This window comes from Pagrus major, chromosome 4 (genome assembly GCF_040436345.1).
Source record: "Pagrus major chromosome 4, Pma_NU_1.0".
In the NCBI taxonomy this organism is placed as follows: domain Eukaryota; kingdom Metazoa; phylum Chordata; class Actinopteri; order Spariformes; family Sparidae; genus Pagrus; species Pagrus major.
In genome coordinates this window covers 10,641,949-10,658,582 of record NC_133218.1, presented here as the reverse complement: position 1 = coordinate 10,658,582, position 16,634 = coordinate 10,641,949, and the positions used below count along the sequence as shown (strand labels likewise).

General features: G+C 40.0%; 1 protein-coding gene across 2 annotated transcripts in view; it reads right to left on the bottom strand.

Annotated features, from left to right (window-relative positions):
• arnt2 (aryl-hydrocarbon receptor nuclear translocator 2) overlaps positions 1 to 16,634 on the bottom strand; it is a 69,536-nt gene that overhangs the window by 10,180 nt on the left and 42,722 nt on the right. For both annotated transcript variants that reach the window (XM_073464365.1, XM_073464363.1), the window contains 7 exons: positions 16,146 to 16,220; positions 10,843 to 10,994; positions 5,320 to 5,395; positions 3,582 to 3,705; positions 3,325 to 3,427; positions 3,052 to 3,190; positions 1,035 to 1,185 (listed from right to left, as the gene is read on the bottom strand). In XM_073464365.1, coding sequence (XP_073320466.1) covers positions 1,035 to 1,185; positions 3,052 to 3,190; positions 3,325 to 3,427; positions 3,582 to 3,705; positions 5,320 to 5,395; positions 10,843 to 10,994; positions 16,146 to 16,220 — 820 coding nt within the window. The remainder of the gene's footprint in view (positions 1 to 1,034; positions 1,186 to 3,051; positions 3,191 to 3,324; positions 3,428 to 3,581; positions 3,706 to 5,319; positions 5,396 to 10,842; positions 10,995 to 16,145; positions 16,221 to 16,634) is intronic.

The window sequence follows — 16,634 nt, the reverse complement described above, 5'->3', positions numbered from 1 at the left end:
TCACTAGTAAGACCACTATATAAATCAGCTGGCTGGTTAGTCTATATACAGACTCTGATTGTAGCAATGGACTGCACATTGTGATATCTTGTAACATTATCTGTTGTTGGATAAGGCTTGGTGACTCGCTGCCCTGTCGAACGACAAACACACACAAGGCTGCTGAGTTTATAACAGAATAAGGTTCATACTGTAAATCTGAGAAGCTGAGTTTATCTGCTGAGAGTATATTACCTGTCGAGAAGACGCACCGCAACCTGTGTATCATGTTTTCTTCCTGTAATGGTGTCAACAATGCAGAAGCCTCTGCAACGATATTCATCTCTGTCTTGAAACAATAGTGACTCTTTACTCTTTGGTTTCTCTGCTGCCTCAGCTGTACAGTATGCTACAGGTCAAACAACTTTTAATTTAAACTCACCTCTGTCTTCCAGATAGAGCAAAACATGGGGAGAATGACTGTACTGTACTGTACTGTACTGTACTGTACTGTATGGTTCATTGTCCATTGTATACCAAAACAGTGTTGTTGCTGCATGAATTTCCCATGGTTTGATCATTTACATACAAATGTAACCAGCAAGGCACTGTCAGACCTCATTAAAAGGTTTGAGTGATGATGTCATTATCATTTAACGACTGGCTGCTGTGATTTTAAATTCTCTCGACTAGATGAATTATTCCGAGATTCCAAGGAAGCTCAAAAAATGAGTTGCTCGAGTATTTGTTTTACACGTCCAAACAACAACGCGATTTAACAACTACATTAATCCAATTTTGTGAACATTTGCAGAATTGTGATATACAGTGAAGTTAAATGTATTCTGATTAATATGGTGCTGTTGGTTTCAATGTTATTGTCAAGCCCACCTTGCTAGCAACAGGACCTGTGCTGTGATTGCTCCAGTGTTTATATGATTGAATGTGTTTGCAGACAGAAAGACACACAGAGACTTCATGTTTTGCACCATACAGGTGTGTGTGTGTGTGTGTGTGTTTTAAAATAGTTGACCCAGTGATAAATGAGAGCTCACCAAATGCTGTGCTGCGGTTTGTCAGTCCTGAGTAGGCGTTGCCGCTAGGAGAGGAAGTGGCTGGGGACGACAGGGGACTGTAGGAGGCCGGGTCAGTCTGGTAGCTGTGGCCGGAACCAATACCAAATGGACTGGACTGGGCTTTACTGGACTGGAGAGCACAGAGACTGGTTACATATACAGCATATCAGGGTTGGAACTGCACAGTCAACTCAAGCTTCAGTGTTCAGTCTATCAATCTATAACACAATGCAGCGTTCACAGGTCAGTACACGCCCTTATTTTTATTTGTAATTAATACGTTTCCAGAAGACAAACTGTGAGTACTTATTTAACTCTTGATTAGATGTGAAATGAGCGAAGACCCTTTTCTTTTCTCTTTTCAAATGAAATGAGTGAGAACCCATTCTTGTATACATGAAAACTGCCAACACGTGGCATTTCCATGAGTAGGCCAAGTTACAAAATGACACTTGGCTGTTTGCATGAGCTTGATGCAGCTACTGTATTTGTGTAACAGGACAAGAAGTGTTCACGATAAAAAACATGGCTGCCTTAAAAAAAACAAAAGGGAGTGCATTAGAGGAAGTGTGTCATGTCAGGCCAAAATATTAAACAGTGATTCAAAACACTTTGAGAACGCATGTCATTTACCAGCAATGTGTGGTTGTGCAAATTTGATTTACGAACACTGGACAAGCGTTTGGCAGGGCAACCCTCCGTGTCTGGCCAAAGCCCTCTGTGAGTCAACACAGATCTCCAGTGTAAATGATTAAGGGAGCTGTGTTTTGTTAACACAGTGCTCTAGTCTGAATGAACACAGTCACTGTCAGGCTGTAAATTATGAGGGTGAGAGCCAGGTTGAAAAATACAGATTGGATTTTCCTTTTATTTGATACAATCTTATCTCGACAATCATATTTAAAAAGTCATTGCACAGCACTCTACTTTCAAGCAACACCATTCAGAATATGCACTTAAAACTGCAATTCATTTTTCACATCAGCAAAGAATTTTGTTTTGTTGTACAAAGTTAACGACGGCCCCCACGGTGCATCTCAACAAGAAACGTCCGTTTAAGGAGCTCAGAATTCTGCCAGATGCACGACTAACAGCAGGTGTGCTGTCGAGAGAACTCATTTTATCATTTGCAAATTAAATACGTTTACTTTTATTTATTTGTTGTTGACTTAACTTTGGTTGGATTAAGTAACTGAATTTATGACTGGATGCTTCTCCATGGCCACAGCATTGGGGGTTCGTGTGTATTGTAGAACTGCCGCCGTGCCAAAATGACAGATACATACATATACATACATTTTCTTAATAACAAAGTTGAAATAATTGAAAGAGGTGGTCCTAACATAAAACCTATACAATTATCTGAGACAATCCCATGTGTTTGTGTAGACAACGACCCCCAGACTGATGGTTCTTTACTTTACTCATGTAATTCAATAACCCATCTGTTTCAAGAACATCAGCCTATTATACATTTTGGCAGCTTGTAATGGTTCAAACACAACCTGATAACTTTGTGTTGAGTCGTCTTTCATTCTTCCAAAACAACTTTGTGTCCTGGAAAATAGTTTGGTCAAACAGGCTTTTCCAATGTTGGGCAACTGCACTGCTGAACGGCAGCTTAACCTGTTTGTTAGTAATTCATGTCTGCTGTGTTTAGAGGTGCTGAAAACATTCAGCCTTCTTTTCAACTCATCATCTGGCTCAAGTAATTGTGATGCATTCGGAGGTTCCTGAACAACAAAGAAGTCAGTCCACTGGAATGACCTGAACAGTGCAGCAGTGTGTCTGCAGGACAGATGAGCCTGTTAACAAACATATGCTCAGCATATTCTCCCTCCTAGCAATATTGTGATACACGCACACACATATAAAACGTGGCAAATAAGTCCATCTGTTAGCGGGCACCAGATGAGCAGATAAAATCAGTTTGGCAAGGGTTCACGTGTGTAATAAACACTGTTTGTGTGTATATGGTAGTTTGTGTGTGTGTTACCTGTCCAGAGAAGGGGGGTCGGTTGCCTGACCATGCCACCTGGCCTGGGTTGAGCTGTCTGGTGATCTGAGCTAGATTCTGATTGGACGAGCCTGATGGCTGGATGTCGTTGACGCCAGGGACGTGGATCACAGACGAACTGTGCGCACAAACATAGAGTGAAACATGGAGCTCAGTCAGACACTCTACTATCACAGCAGAAGTCTAACCAAGTGAGTTCTGGATGTGACCTGCTCAGCATTACACGCACTAACACACATCACTGACATGTACCTGAAGCTTTTGCCAGAGTGTCCCTGCTGGAAGGGAGAGCTCTGTGAGTAGAGCTGCTGTCCTCCAGCTGTAGAGGAGGGAACCATCATCTTCTTATCTCCCGCTACACACACACACGCACACACACACACACACACACACACACACACACACACACCAGGGTCAGCATGATAGAAATAACAGAGAGGAGACAGCTGATGCAGAGTAAGACATATTTATGAGATGTAGTCGGATGTTTGTGTATCTGTGTGTCTTACAGCCAGAGATGCTGGTGTACATCTCAGCAAAGCGGGGGTCTCTTTCTTGGGAGAACAGGGCTTCTGTCTTGTCGATGTTCTTCCCTGTCTCATGGACTCCACTGCTGACACTGGCCACAGGCACCTGAGGGTGGGGGTGAAGTGGGGGGACGGGGGTTAGGAGGAGAGGAGGGCTGATGTTAGGGATGATTTGACTTGAACACAAACAATCCACTCATCTGCATAGACACGAGTAAAACAGATGTCTCACACGCTGGGATTCCATCCAAATACTTCTCATGTCAATAAACAGGGTCAGATTTTTGCCAAGTAGATGAGCAAAAAGGAAAGAAACAACATTGGATTTTGTTTTTGCCAACTAGGACTTCCTACTCTGACACACTTGATGAATAATGGCCCTGCGGTTGTGAAACATCACATGAAAGGACAAAAAGTTATTTTCTGTATATCCATTTAAATGAACCACTGCTGTACATTAACACTTGGCCATTTAACATTTGTTATCTAATAATTATGTCCAACTGTTTCAATTAAAGTGTCTGTCTGGAGGCATCTGTCTGTAATACCCTGGTGTATTACAGGTATTTGTATGTTGTTTATGCAGTGTTACTATTTTATATACTGAATCTGGTTTACATAGATTAAATGGTGAAAAAAGCCCTCAGAAGAACAGTACAGCCTTTTGGTATCTGAATGGGTATATTCTACCATGCTGTCATTAAAGAAGATGTTTATGATTTTAAGATGTGGTATATCTCAGAGTTTTGTTTCTAAGGGACAAAAAGAAAAAAGAATAAAGACTGTTGAAGTTGAAACTGCAGTAATCAGTTAAGGTTTGAGCCAATGGTGGGCCCCACAAGGAAAAACTAATTCAGCCAATTGTGGGGCGATTAAGAAAAAACAAAACAAAAACGGAGGAATAACAAATGAAGGGAACAACATTAGCCTGGTGGGGAAAGGTGGACAGTGAGTGAACAAGAATGAACTTTAACATGGGAGCAGACAGTGAGGGGTTGTGTTCAGTAATTGCAACACTGCCACAGCAGTTCTTACTGTGCCATGTTCAACTCATCAGTGAAACTTTAGCTGGCTGGTTAAGCAGCTGGAGTTAATGTTGGCCAGCAGACTGAGAGAGGATACATCTGAAGAGGACAACACTTCTGGACTCTGTAGATATCTCCAGACATCACAGGGGTGTGTTTTTTTTTGGCATCTGCCTTCAAATTTATTCACAGTTTTTTGAAGGACCTCAAGAACCACTGGTCTTTGGATTTATTTCATTTTTGTTTCTGTTTTCTTTGAAGGAGCTTGTGAGCTATGCCTTCAGTATGGTGCAGTAGGTTACTGAACTCTCACTGCATGGAATCACTCCTCTGAGCACCAGCTGACATGCAGCATAGACTTTCCCAGACTGTGCACACAGATTTGTGGGCCCAACTGGCTCGTGAATATTATCTGTGCACAGGGGTAATTCTGCAAAGTTACTTAACTTTCTACTATTTTGTGAACCCCTCTTTAACCAGTCAGTTAACCTAACACCCGCACCATAAGCACTCTAAATATGTATATTTTTGATTAATGGCCCTCTCATCGTCATTTACATGTGTGCCAGAGTTATCTTCTCTCTTACTTTGTTATGGCAGTGATTAACGTTGTTATGGCAGTGATAAAGCTGATGGTGAGACGCTTACATTTCTATCCAGCTAGTGTTAGTCGTGATTCTGAAGCAGAGGGTTACCTGGGAAAGGTCGTAGGCAGTCAGCCCGTCTCTCTGGTGAACCTCCAGTTCTGCCTGCTGCTGCTGCTGTAGCTGCCTGCAAAACACAACACACCATATACAGCATCAGCACCTCAGACTACAAACTGACACAATCTACTTGCATTTACATATAATTTGTGCAGATACAAATTGTATGTTGGAGCAGGAGGTGCTGAATGTCATAGAATAAAGAGGGTACGTACAGGGAGAAGAACATCATGTACATTTGAGCAGAATGAGAACATTCACATCAATATCCTGCAGACAAGCAGTGTACACTAGTTTTATCAGTCCTACTTCAGCTGAAGACATTTCAGGCAGTTTTCAGATGCATTGACACTAGTGCAACACCAGCATTACTACCATGGCTCTACTGATCCACCTCAATCTCACACTCCATGTGTTAGTGGGGACACAAACTGAACCTGAGAATTCATTCATTTGAAAAGACCTCGCATACACAGCCTGTTTTGAATGCAATAGGCTGGAAGAATGTTTATGTGAAAGGTTTCAGGAATGAGATACCCCCCTGCTGTAAAAGCTTTGGATCACTTCAGTGTACTTCAAGACCAAAACAGTCTTCATGTGGAACTGAAGAGCTCTTACTGTAGACTCTTCAATATTATATGGGCTATAGTATAGAGCCCATATAACTATAAAAATTATAGTGGGCTATTTGTTTAGTTCAAAAGCTTCCCCTCTCTGTGCTTTCCTTTCAATGTTGTTGATAAAAACTTAAACTTCAGGGATATCAATCTGTCCATTTAGGAAGCACAAGTGATTGTGAATCAGTTTCACCTGCTTTGGTACAAATGAAAGTGACAACAGGTGCAATGGAGAGGCAAAAGCAAGACAACCCCAAAAAAGGGAATGGTTTTCCATGTGGTGGCCACAGACAATTGCTCTCTCCTCATTCTTCTTGACTGATTCTTCTCTAGTTTTGTGTTCTGCTAGTGTCCTTGTCACTACTGGTAGCATGAGGCGGTACCTGCAGCCCAATCAGGTTGCTCAGGTAGTCCAGCTCCTCCAGGATGGCACTCACTATTTACTTTCATTTTCGGTGTGATTTTGAATCCAGCCCTCAATGGGTTGATGATTTTGGTTTCCACTGACCGTTGTTGCATCATTTTGTTCTCAACTAATTGAACAATGTACATCAGTAAAGATTTTCAACTTGAATAATTCGTTCATCAAGATCTGATGTGTGATTAAAGTGTTCCCTTAATTTCTTTGAGCAGTGTATTATTTGGCCCACATGCAGAAGTAGACACAGAGAATTAATGATTTATTGAATAATAGCACATGTGACATCAGTGGCTGTTTGCCCCAAAACACAAACACCCTATCATATAATGAAATCCAACAAATCAACCAGCCTCTGAATTTATTATTCAAGAGTTAATAAATTCAGAGAAACAACACCTCTCAGACTATTTCTGAAGCACATTAAATATTAAATATTCACCAAAATATACTTAATACGGGCGCTGCTCTTAAAAAATATTGAAGGGAAGTGAAGGCGACGGAAGAGAAGAAAAGCAGACAGGCTACACAGTTCCCCCTGCTGTAACTTGCACTGAGCTAAGTTTCTACAAGGAAGACAGCGCGACAACAATTTCAACATTTCTGGTGCGTTAACGCAGGGTGCCACTGAGCTGTGAAAGACAACAAAAGTCACACAGCTGTGAAACTTCCAGAACGATTTGTGATGATTTTTATGAGGTCTGCTCAGTGTCAGCTCTTATCAACCATGAGGCTACAAAGAGAACAAGACTGCTGCTGCTGTCAAACCCACACAGGTGTAATTATTTTAATAATACACAGTGAAAAAGACTGAAATAAAACTCCTTCACCTTATCACAGTTAAATAAAGAGAATAAAGAATAGACAGGGCAGGATGGATGGAAGAGATGGAGAATTTCAACCAGGAGAGAAAAATAAAAACTTATTATTGATCAGCTGTTGCAGCTCATACATATATGTTCATAATTACATTACATTTTTATAAGCCCAGGCAGGTATCCTGGAGTTATAAGAGTTTCATTTGTAAGCAAACATCACAGATTTGTGCACGTACATTGATAAATGTGTGTATTAATAATAATAGTAAAATATTAATTTCTATAAAAAAAAACATGAATTCTAGATAGTGAGTATGTAGTAAAAGTGGCACGCAGTGGAGACATCAAACAGGTTTTACCTGAGCCTGGACAGCCTTGTTCAACATTTTAATGTGGCTATCTAGCTTCCATTTCAACTCAATTCCACAATGTAGTGACACAGAAAAAGCATCACATAATGTCGAACCTTGAAAAATTACTTTAAAATGTGGTTAAAAACATTGTTTTCCTAATTTCTTCCTTTCTTTGTGTGCCATGATGACTCTAAGGCCCACGCAATACACTAAACTGTATGAATCTAAACACACAATATTAAATATGGTGGCTGTGCCACTGCTACAATGGCAGTGTCTGTGTATGTGAATGTATGAATTAGTTTGTCCATATACATACATAATGCCATGCTCATTCCAACATGCACATAGATGTGATTTGACTCAAAGCAGTGAGGCCAGAGGAGCCTGCTGCCACAGCAGGTTCATCAACTCGCTCTCCACACAGTCCTCACAGCAATATCAGCTGGAAATGAGCTTCTGCAAAGGCTTATTTTATGCTCAGAGATGGCAAAAGTTTGCCAGTCATGGCTTCGATGGCCTGTGATCAGCTGCAGCACAGAGATAAAATAGAGGATGCAGTGGGCACACGAGCAGTTCTATTCACCACACTCTACACGCAGTCAAATCAACAGCTAGCTACAGACCATTTCACTGATTGGACTGGCTTGGTGTATCATTCCATTAGGCAACCAAACTATATCTGACTGAGAAGTTTAACAGGCGAGAGAGTCTGACTATACTTTGGCAGTAGAAGTGACATTTGTGCCATCATTAGGGATTAAACTTAAATGGATATGCTGTGAGAGCAGCAGGGACCAAACGACTGATATCATTTCACATTGCTCTCCCTGGGCATGTGTAGAATTCATTTGAATTTGAAATCAATTTCACGTTCAAAATAAGAACAACACTGCGGTTTTTAACACTGCAGTTAAAATTATATTTCTTACTGAAAAGACCAGATGGAAGGTCTGACAATTTTCAGGGCAATCTAGGAAAATGAACAACAAGATATTATAACTGCACTTATCACAGCAGATGTGATGAAACATCACACAATTGCCCATTATATTGTCTCTCTGCTTTATTAATAGAGAAACTGTTTGCTTCTAAAGATGAATCACTTAAAATGTATCACAACTCCAAAAAGAGAAATTGGGTGATTATCTTGTAGACAATTTACAAAGGAAACAGAACTCAAATCATAATTAATAATATGCATCATGTTCAGCTCATACCTCATCACCAATATCATTACCATTATCATGTACGTCTATCACTATAGTTGTGATGGATGAATTTAGTGTGCATCACTCACTGAGCATTTGCAAAATATGTAAACACCACACAGAGGCTCACTGCGCATACTAAGCTGCTCTTGCTCATGCCATTTATTAATGCACAATCTCAACAGTACAAGGGGATTGCCTACTGTGGTCCCATATGAACACTACATATATTTATGTATGCACACAGAGGCGACACACAGGTATTCACCCTGCTGTGAGGAGCTGAGGAGAGTCCTCTGCTTCTGAATTTTGTGGGATTCTGATAAACGAGATCCATTTTTTCTTATAGTGACCTCATAAATCCATTTCTGTTAATATTCTGGCTGCCACTTCAGCCCCAGGGTGCTGCTGACTCATACCTCATCGTACCTGTAACACACACACACACACACACACACACACACACGACTGACAGCTATTAGCTGTATGTTTACATTGGTAATCCAGTGATGACAGCTGAGAGCACTGGTAGGAGGAAGAGGACATGGATGTCAGCAAGTGAAGACTGAGAGACACTGACTATTTCCAGTAAACAGTGTGAATCTGTCAGTGTCTCACTCCATGATGACCAGTGCCCAGATGAAAAGATGTGCCCATTCACCCAATGTATGCACATAAGTCCCCTTCTTAACTGGTGACTTACTCAACGGTGACACCACTGCCCCCTACTGCCAAACACCTCTGCATACCAGTGGTTGTACAGGAATCTCATGTTCTGCTACAACAAATGATCCATTAAACTAACCACTGTGATCCAACATGCAGACAGACAGCTCTATGTTTGGTTTTACCTCTCAGAAATTGACTATCGAAGACAACTGGGGTCATAACTATATTAGTGATATAAAAAATATAATAAAATAATAATAAAATAAATAATATATGAAAAATATAAATGAATAAATAGATGAATGAAATAAAGTGCATATCTAAATAAATCAATATCCACTAAAATACATCAATATTTTTACCATTATAAAACTTCATTCCAAATGTATTCTATATATTGTTTTTATTTATTCAGATGAACTCTGTATGAAGGCTGGCTTTTTTTTATTTATTTCACTTCTGTTTTTTTTGCTTCTCCAGTGAAGGCCCCTTTTACTTTTTTAATCATTTATGGATGATGCTCGTCAGTCAACCTTTCAGAGCCTGACAGATACTACATTTTTGGGGCTGATGCTGATACTGATATTAGGGAGTAAATAATTCAGTCGGCCAATATACACATTTTTGCAATGATGAAGCCCAAGGTAACGAGCCACATAAGACAAGCTTTTAAAAAATTACATTGCTAAAATGATTTCTTAAAAATAAACTTTTTTCTTTTATTTCTGTTTTATTTATCTCATGTAAATAATATATAGTTTACTGGCACAGATCTTATGGTGCTGTTAAATTAGTCCCTATGTGCAAAATGAAACACATTTTAGGTACAATGCCAGTGGCTAAAAACACCTTAGGAATTGGGGTTGGGCCAATGGACGATGCATCGCTGATGGCTGACGACCATTGACTACTAATCCCTGAGCATCGCAACATCGTGATTCAAAAGGCTCCCCACCAGAGAGAACAATTAAGTGGCGTGTCCCCTCAGACACTATTTTCTTCTTAAACCAGCTTAGTTAGGAGAACCCAAGAGACTCGATTAAATTTGTGGCAGCAGTGTTTCTTTGTCATGCCGTCTTTATACACAGTTTTCTTAGCTTAGCTTCCTTTGCTAGTCGGCCAACGTTGTTTTATGCATACAATATGAGGCTGAACAAAGCTGAGTTACTGCTTAACATTCTTTGCATAGTCTACCTTGGAGTCCAAAAAAGCCAGCCTTTAATTAAAACAAGTAAATTAAAAATTATAAATTTGAATGAAGTGATTTATCATCAGCAAGCAAATATATAGAAAAGTGGACATTAAACATATGATGAAAATTACATCACGCAATGAGAGCACAAGACCTTCAGTGTCTTATAAAAATATGTCTACAGTACCAATTATACTAAATAGAAAATGTTGTGTGGGTGAGTATGAAGAACCTACTTGACATTGGTGTTGGTGCAGATGATGTACTCGATCTCATCAGAGTATGGGTTCTGGAAGGTGAAGCTGCTGGTTCGGATCAACATCCACTCCCTGTTCTTCATTCGGAAACGATACATGACCGACAAAACCTGACCCTTCAACTTCACCACCTGCAGAGGGAGGAAAACTTCTAGTTAATATTACTGTTTCTAACATGCCTTTATTATCCAGCAGGGTATGAAGGTAAAAGAGTAGCAGAGATTGAAACTAATGTGACAACAGCTTTATGTATATTTCTTCCTGTTACAATCCTCTTCAGAGTTGTTGTTGACAATTTCCAGTGTGTTGGCCTGAGAGTCAAACATTCAATTAGCCATGTTGTAATCAAGTCTAAATTAAATGATTTTAGCAAAGCAATCTCCCCTGAACCAAGAACAGTGAGTAGTTTATTCCATTTCAGTTTTACAACTTGTCAACAAGTATAAGCACTTTCATCTGGATGGAGAAAGAATCTTAAAGCAGCTGTTCAAAGTCATTTTAGTAGCCCTGGTTTCTAAGTTTTGAGTTGGGCTATCATATAATCATGGTTTCTGCTGTATCATATATCTTCTGTGGCAGGCTGCCGGTACCAATACTTTTCCTCTCTGACTGTCTGAGAAATGAAAGCACTGCACTTCTTCCAGTGTGAAATAGATCTAAAATGACTGCTGAGGCTGATCACAGACACGGAGAACTTTTCAGTCCACACAAACAGAAGAGATGACAGAGGAGACAAGGAGAGGAAAATGTTCCTCTGGTTAAGTTCAACAAAGAGGTCAGGATGATGCTGTTTTGCTGATAAATAGGATGGATACTGGTGTCTCTGAACAGACTACAGAACAGATAACCTACTTACTCCCACTGGGTCAGATAATCAGCAAATACAACATTAATTACCATTGCTATGCTGATGACACCCAACTTTATGTCCCGCTGACACCTTGTAGTAACGACATGTCTTCCATATTGTCTTGTCTGAATGACAGCAAATGCTGGATGTCTCAAACTTTCTTAGTCTGAACAACTCTAAGACAGAAGTAAGTATATAAACTCCCTCCAACTCTCAGAAGGACATCCACCAATTTATGTCTGGTTTTAGCCCTTTGTCTATCCATATAAAAGTAGAGAACTGAAACTGTGGCGTGGTTTTTGACTCAAGTCTCTCTTTTAATACTCAGGTGTCGAAAGTTGTGCAGTCTTGTTTCTATCAGCTTAGACTGATCTCTAAGGTTACACCCTTTCGCTCTTTTTCAGATTTAGAAAAGGTTATTCATGCATTCATAACCTCAAGACTCGACTACTGTAATGTACTGAAACATTCATAGGCTTCAGTTAATTCAAAATGCTACTGCTCAGATTTTAACTTGCTCTAGCAGGAGTGAACATATAACCCCAACTCTTGCTGACCTTCACTGGTTACCAGTTAGTTTTAGAATTGATTTTAAGATAGTATTGCTTTTTTTTTAAAGCCCTACATGGTCAGGCACCACCTTACATTTGTGATCTTTTAACTTTTTACAAGCCCGATCGCTGTTTGAGGTCCTCTGGCAGGAACCTTCTGTCTGTTCCTGAATCACGCCTTGTTACGAAGGGCGATTGGGCTTTCGCGGTTCAGGCCCCAAAACTTTGGAATTCACTGCCAGAGGATCTCAGATTAGCCAAGTCTGTGTCCACCTTTAAATCATCACTTAAAACATCATCATCACTTTTAACATTTTTTTATTGTGGTTATTTTAATTTCTTAATATACCTGACTTTTATCTACCTGTTTATCTCGTATATTTCAGTGTCTGCCTGTGAGGCACCTTGTAACTCTGGTTTTGAAGGGTGCTTTATAAATAAAGTTTATTTTTATTATCATGATAACCAGATCAAATAAACCAGAAAGGTATTAAATTAAAATTAAACAACTACACAGATCTTTCAATCCATAGATACCCAGATCAAATTAAACAAAGACATAGATCAAATAGATTTTTTTAATCACCTAATCAAGTGGCGAGTATTAGACAAAGTAATAGAAGTGCAGTTGACCCAGTTATAATCAGACTGATCTCTGTTGTTGATTGAGAAGGCTAAATACTTGCAGACGTATGCACAAAACATAATCAGTGAACCTAATCATTCAGTCTGCCAGCACTGTCAGTCAAACCAAAATGAAACAATTTGATGAAGGGTAGCTTGTCTAAGAGACAACCACTTGTGGAATATACTTGAATAACAAAAGTGCTGATGGATTGTGTGTGTGTGTTTAATTGTGTATGAGCTGGATGAAAGCCAAAGGTTTCCACGGTGAGCAGAAGAGGAAAACATTCCTGGTCAAATTAACCATGAACCTGCTGAGAGATGTGTGACGTTTTACAGGCTTTACTGTATATCGTCAGTGTATACAGTATAGATGTCTGATCTGTCAGTAGTTTTAATGTTGTGTCTGATCTGTCGGTAGTTTTACTGTTTTGTCTGATCTGTCGGTAGTTTTACTGTTGTGTCTGATCTGTGAGTAGTTTTACTGTTGTGTCTGATCTGTCTGTAGTTTTACTGTTGTGTCTGATCTGTGAGTAGTTTTACTGTTGTGTCTGATCTGTCGGTAGTTTTACTGTTGTGTCTGATCTGTGAGTAGTTTTACTGTTGTGTCTGATCTGTGAGTAGTTTTACTGTTGTGTCTGATCTGTCGGTAGTTTTACTGTTGTGTCTGATCTGTGAGTAGTTTTACTGTTGTGTCTGATCTGTCGGTAGTTTTACTGTTGTGTCTGATCTGTGAGTAGTTTTACTGTTGTGTCTGATCTGTGAGTAGTTTTACTGTTGTGTCTGATCTGTCGGTAGTTTTACTGTTGTGTCTGATCTGTGAGTAGTTTTACTGTTGTGTCTGATCTGTCGGTAGTTTTACTGTTGTGTCTGATCTGTCGGTAGTTTTACTGTTGTGTCTGATCTGTGAGTAGTTTTACTGTTGTGTCTGATCTGTCGGTAGTTTTACTGTTGTGTCTGACCTGTGAGTAGTTTTACTGTTGTGTCTGATCTGTCGGTAGTTTTACTGTTGTGTCTGACCTGTGAGTAGTTTTACTGTTGTGTCTGATCTGTCGGTAGTTTTACTGTTGTGTCTGATCTGTCGGTATTTTTACTGTTGTGTCTGATCTGTGAGTAGTTTTACTGTTGTGTCTGATCTGTCGGTAGTTTTACTGTTGTGTCTGTTCTGTCGGTAGTTTTACTGTTGTGTCTGACCTGTGAGTAGTTTTACTGTTGTGTCTGATCTGTCGGTAGTTTTACTGTTGTGTCTGATCTGTCGGTATTTTTACTGTTGTGTCTGATCTGTGAGTAGTTTTACTGTTGTGTCTGATCTGTCGGTAGTTTTACTGTTGTGTCTGATCTGTGAGTAGTTTTACTGTTGTGTCTGATCTGTGAGTAGTTTTACTGTTGTGTCTGTTCTGTCGGTAGTTTTACTGTTGTGTCTGATCTGTCGGTAGTTTTACTGTTGTGTCTGATCTGTGAGTAGTGTTACTGTTGTTTCTGATTTGTCGGTAGTTTTACTGTTGTGTCTGATCTGTCGGTAGTTTTACTGTTGTGTCTGATCTGTGAGTAGTTTTACTGTTATATGAAGCATCTTTGATTATAAGTGTCTCGGTCTGTCTGTCTTTCAATACTGTTTTTTACTCATCATTTTAAAGATTGATAGAAGATCAATTTGTTCTGGCCATATATTGCCTCCCCCAAACTGTTCTGGGTTTGAACTTGAACTACAATCTCTTAAATTATCTTAAATATATTTTGTATCTAATCATTTATGACTATATAAAGTACCTTCAAAGTGCTACACAATGAATCTGCTTAATCAAGATATAGTATGACTAAAATGAAATCTTCCATTTTGCTTTCTTCCTCATACACAAACTTCTCTTTTCCAGCTTCAGCTTTTTTCTAGAGATAAATCAGTGATGGCAGTAGTGCACATTTCCCAACTCCCAAATTTCCCAATGCCAGCATTTCTGTGAAAATGAGGGAATGTGTGACTGTACTCACATCAATGACCACATATTTTAACCAGCACCTTAAACATTTGGCTGCCATTGAGAAGGACATTAACCTTGATGCATCTGGAGCTTATTAAGATGCAATGTGATGATACACCTGACTTGACAGCAGTTCTTCACTCACAGCATCACTGTACCCATTAGTAATGTTATTTACTGGGGAGTGAAATTTAATAGTGACAAATCATCTTACTATTGTGTCCAATAGTGCTTTAAGCTACTACAAGGAACTTAAGATTTTGCACGTAATCTGACCGGGTGAGAGACATTAAGAAAAACTATTTTAAAGCAGCATTATGTAGAAATTGTCATTTTGTGTGATTTGGCCCCCGCGTGCCTGTATGCACTCCCGACAGCGTCTGGGCATGCTCCTGATGAGTCTGCAGATGGTGGCCTGGGGATCTCCTCCCAGACCTGGATCAGGGCATCAGGGATCCTGGACAGTCTGTGGTGGTACTTGGTGGCGTTGGATGCACAGATACATAATGTCCCATAGGTGCTCAATTGGATTTAGGTCAGTGGAACAAGGGGGCCAGTCAATGGCATCAATGCCTTTGTCATCCAGGAACTGCCTACACACTCTGGCCACATGAGGTCGGACATTGTCCTGCGCCAGGAGGAACCCAGGGCACAGTGCAGCAGCGTAAGGTCTGACAATCCCTCTGAGGATTTCATCCCGGTACCTCACAGCAGTCAGGGTACTGTTGGCTATGACTTGGGGGTCTGTGCGAATCCTCCAAGGATACGTGTCCCCAGACCATCACTGACCCACCGGCAAACCGGTCATGCTGGATGATGTTACAGGCAGCATTACTTTCACCACGGCATCTCCAGACTCTTATACACCTGTCACATGTGCTCAGTGTGAACCTGCTCTCATCTGTGAAGACAACAGGGCACCAATGGCGGACCTGCCAATTCTGGTGTTCTCTTGCAAATGTCAATCGAGCTGCACAGTGCTGGGCTGTGAGCAGGTCCCACGAGAGGATGTCAGGCCCTCATGCTACCCTCATGGAGCCTGTTTCTGACAGTTTGGTCAGAAACATGCACACCAGTAGCCTGCTGGAGGTCATTTTGTAGGGCTCTGGCAGTGCTCCTCGTGTTCCTCCTCACACAAAGGATCACTTGTGCATAGGTTGTTCTCCTTGTGGCATGTTTGGACCCTTATCTAAGTTTTCCTCACATTCTTACTGGTTTTGTATGTGTCTGTGTGGCAAATACATTTGTTTGGCTTTATCATTTTCAGTCTGGTCTTACCTGTTGAAAACTTTCTCTCAAGTGACTCTGGTCCTCAGGATGACAGAACTCCAGAATATCTTTCCCCAGCAGGTCCTATAAGACAGAAAAGCAGTCAGTTAACATGAATTATATTTATTTTATTTTACTTTATTTATCCTATTTCATTCTATTTTATTTAATTTTATTTTATTTTATTTTTATTGTATTCTATTGTATTTTGTTCTATTCCTATCTTTATTTTCTATTTTTAGCTAAGAGTTTATTGTGAACTGTATGCTGCTGGAAATTCAATTTCCCTGAGGGAGTCATCCCAACGGGATCAATAAAGTGAAGTCTAAGTCTAAGTCTAAGTCTGTGAAATAAACGGTTGGTTTAACCTACTAAACAATCTGTTATCATATTTCATACAGCCTATTGCATCCTACAGAAATACCTGCAATGTGTTAGAAGTCAGAATTATAAGTAATAGTGGTACTAATTAATTGAGCAAAGACTGGTATGTTTAGA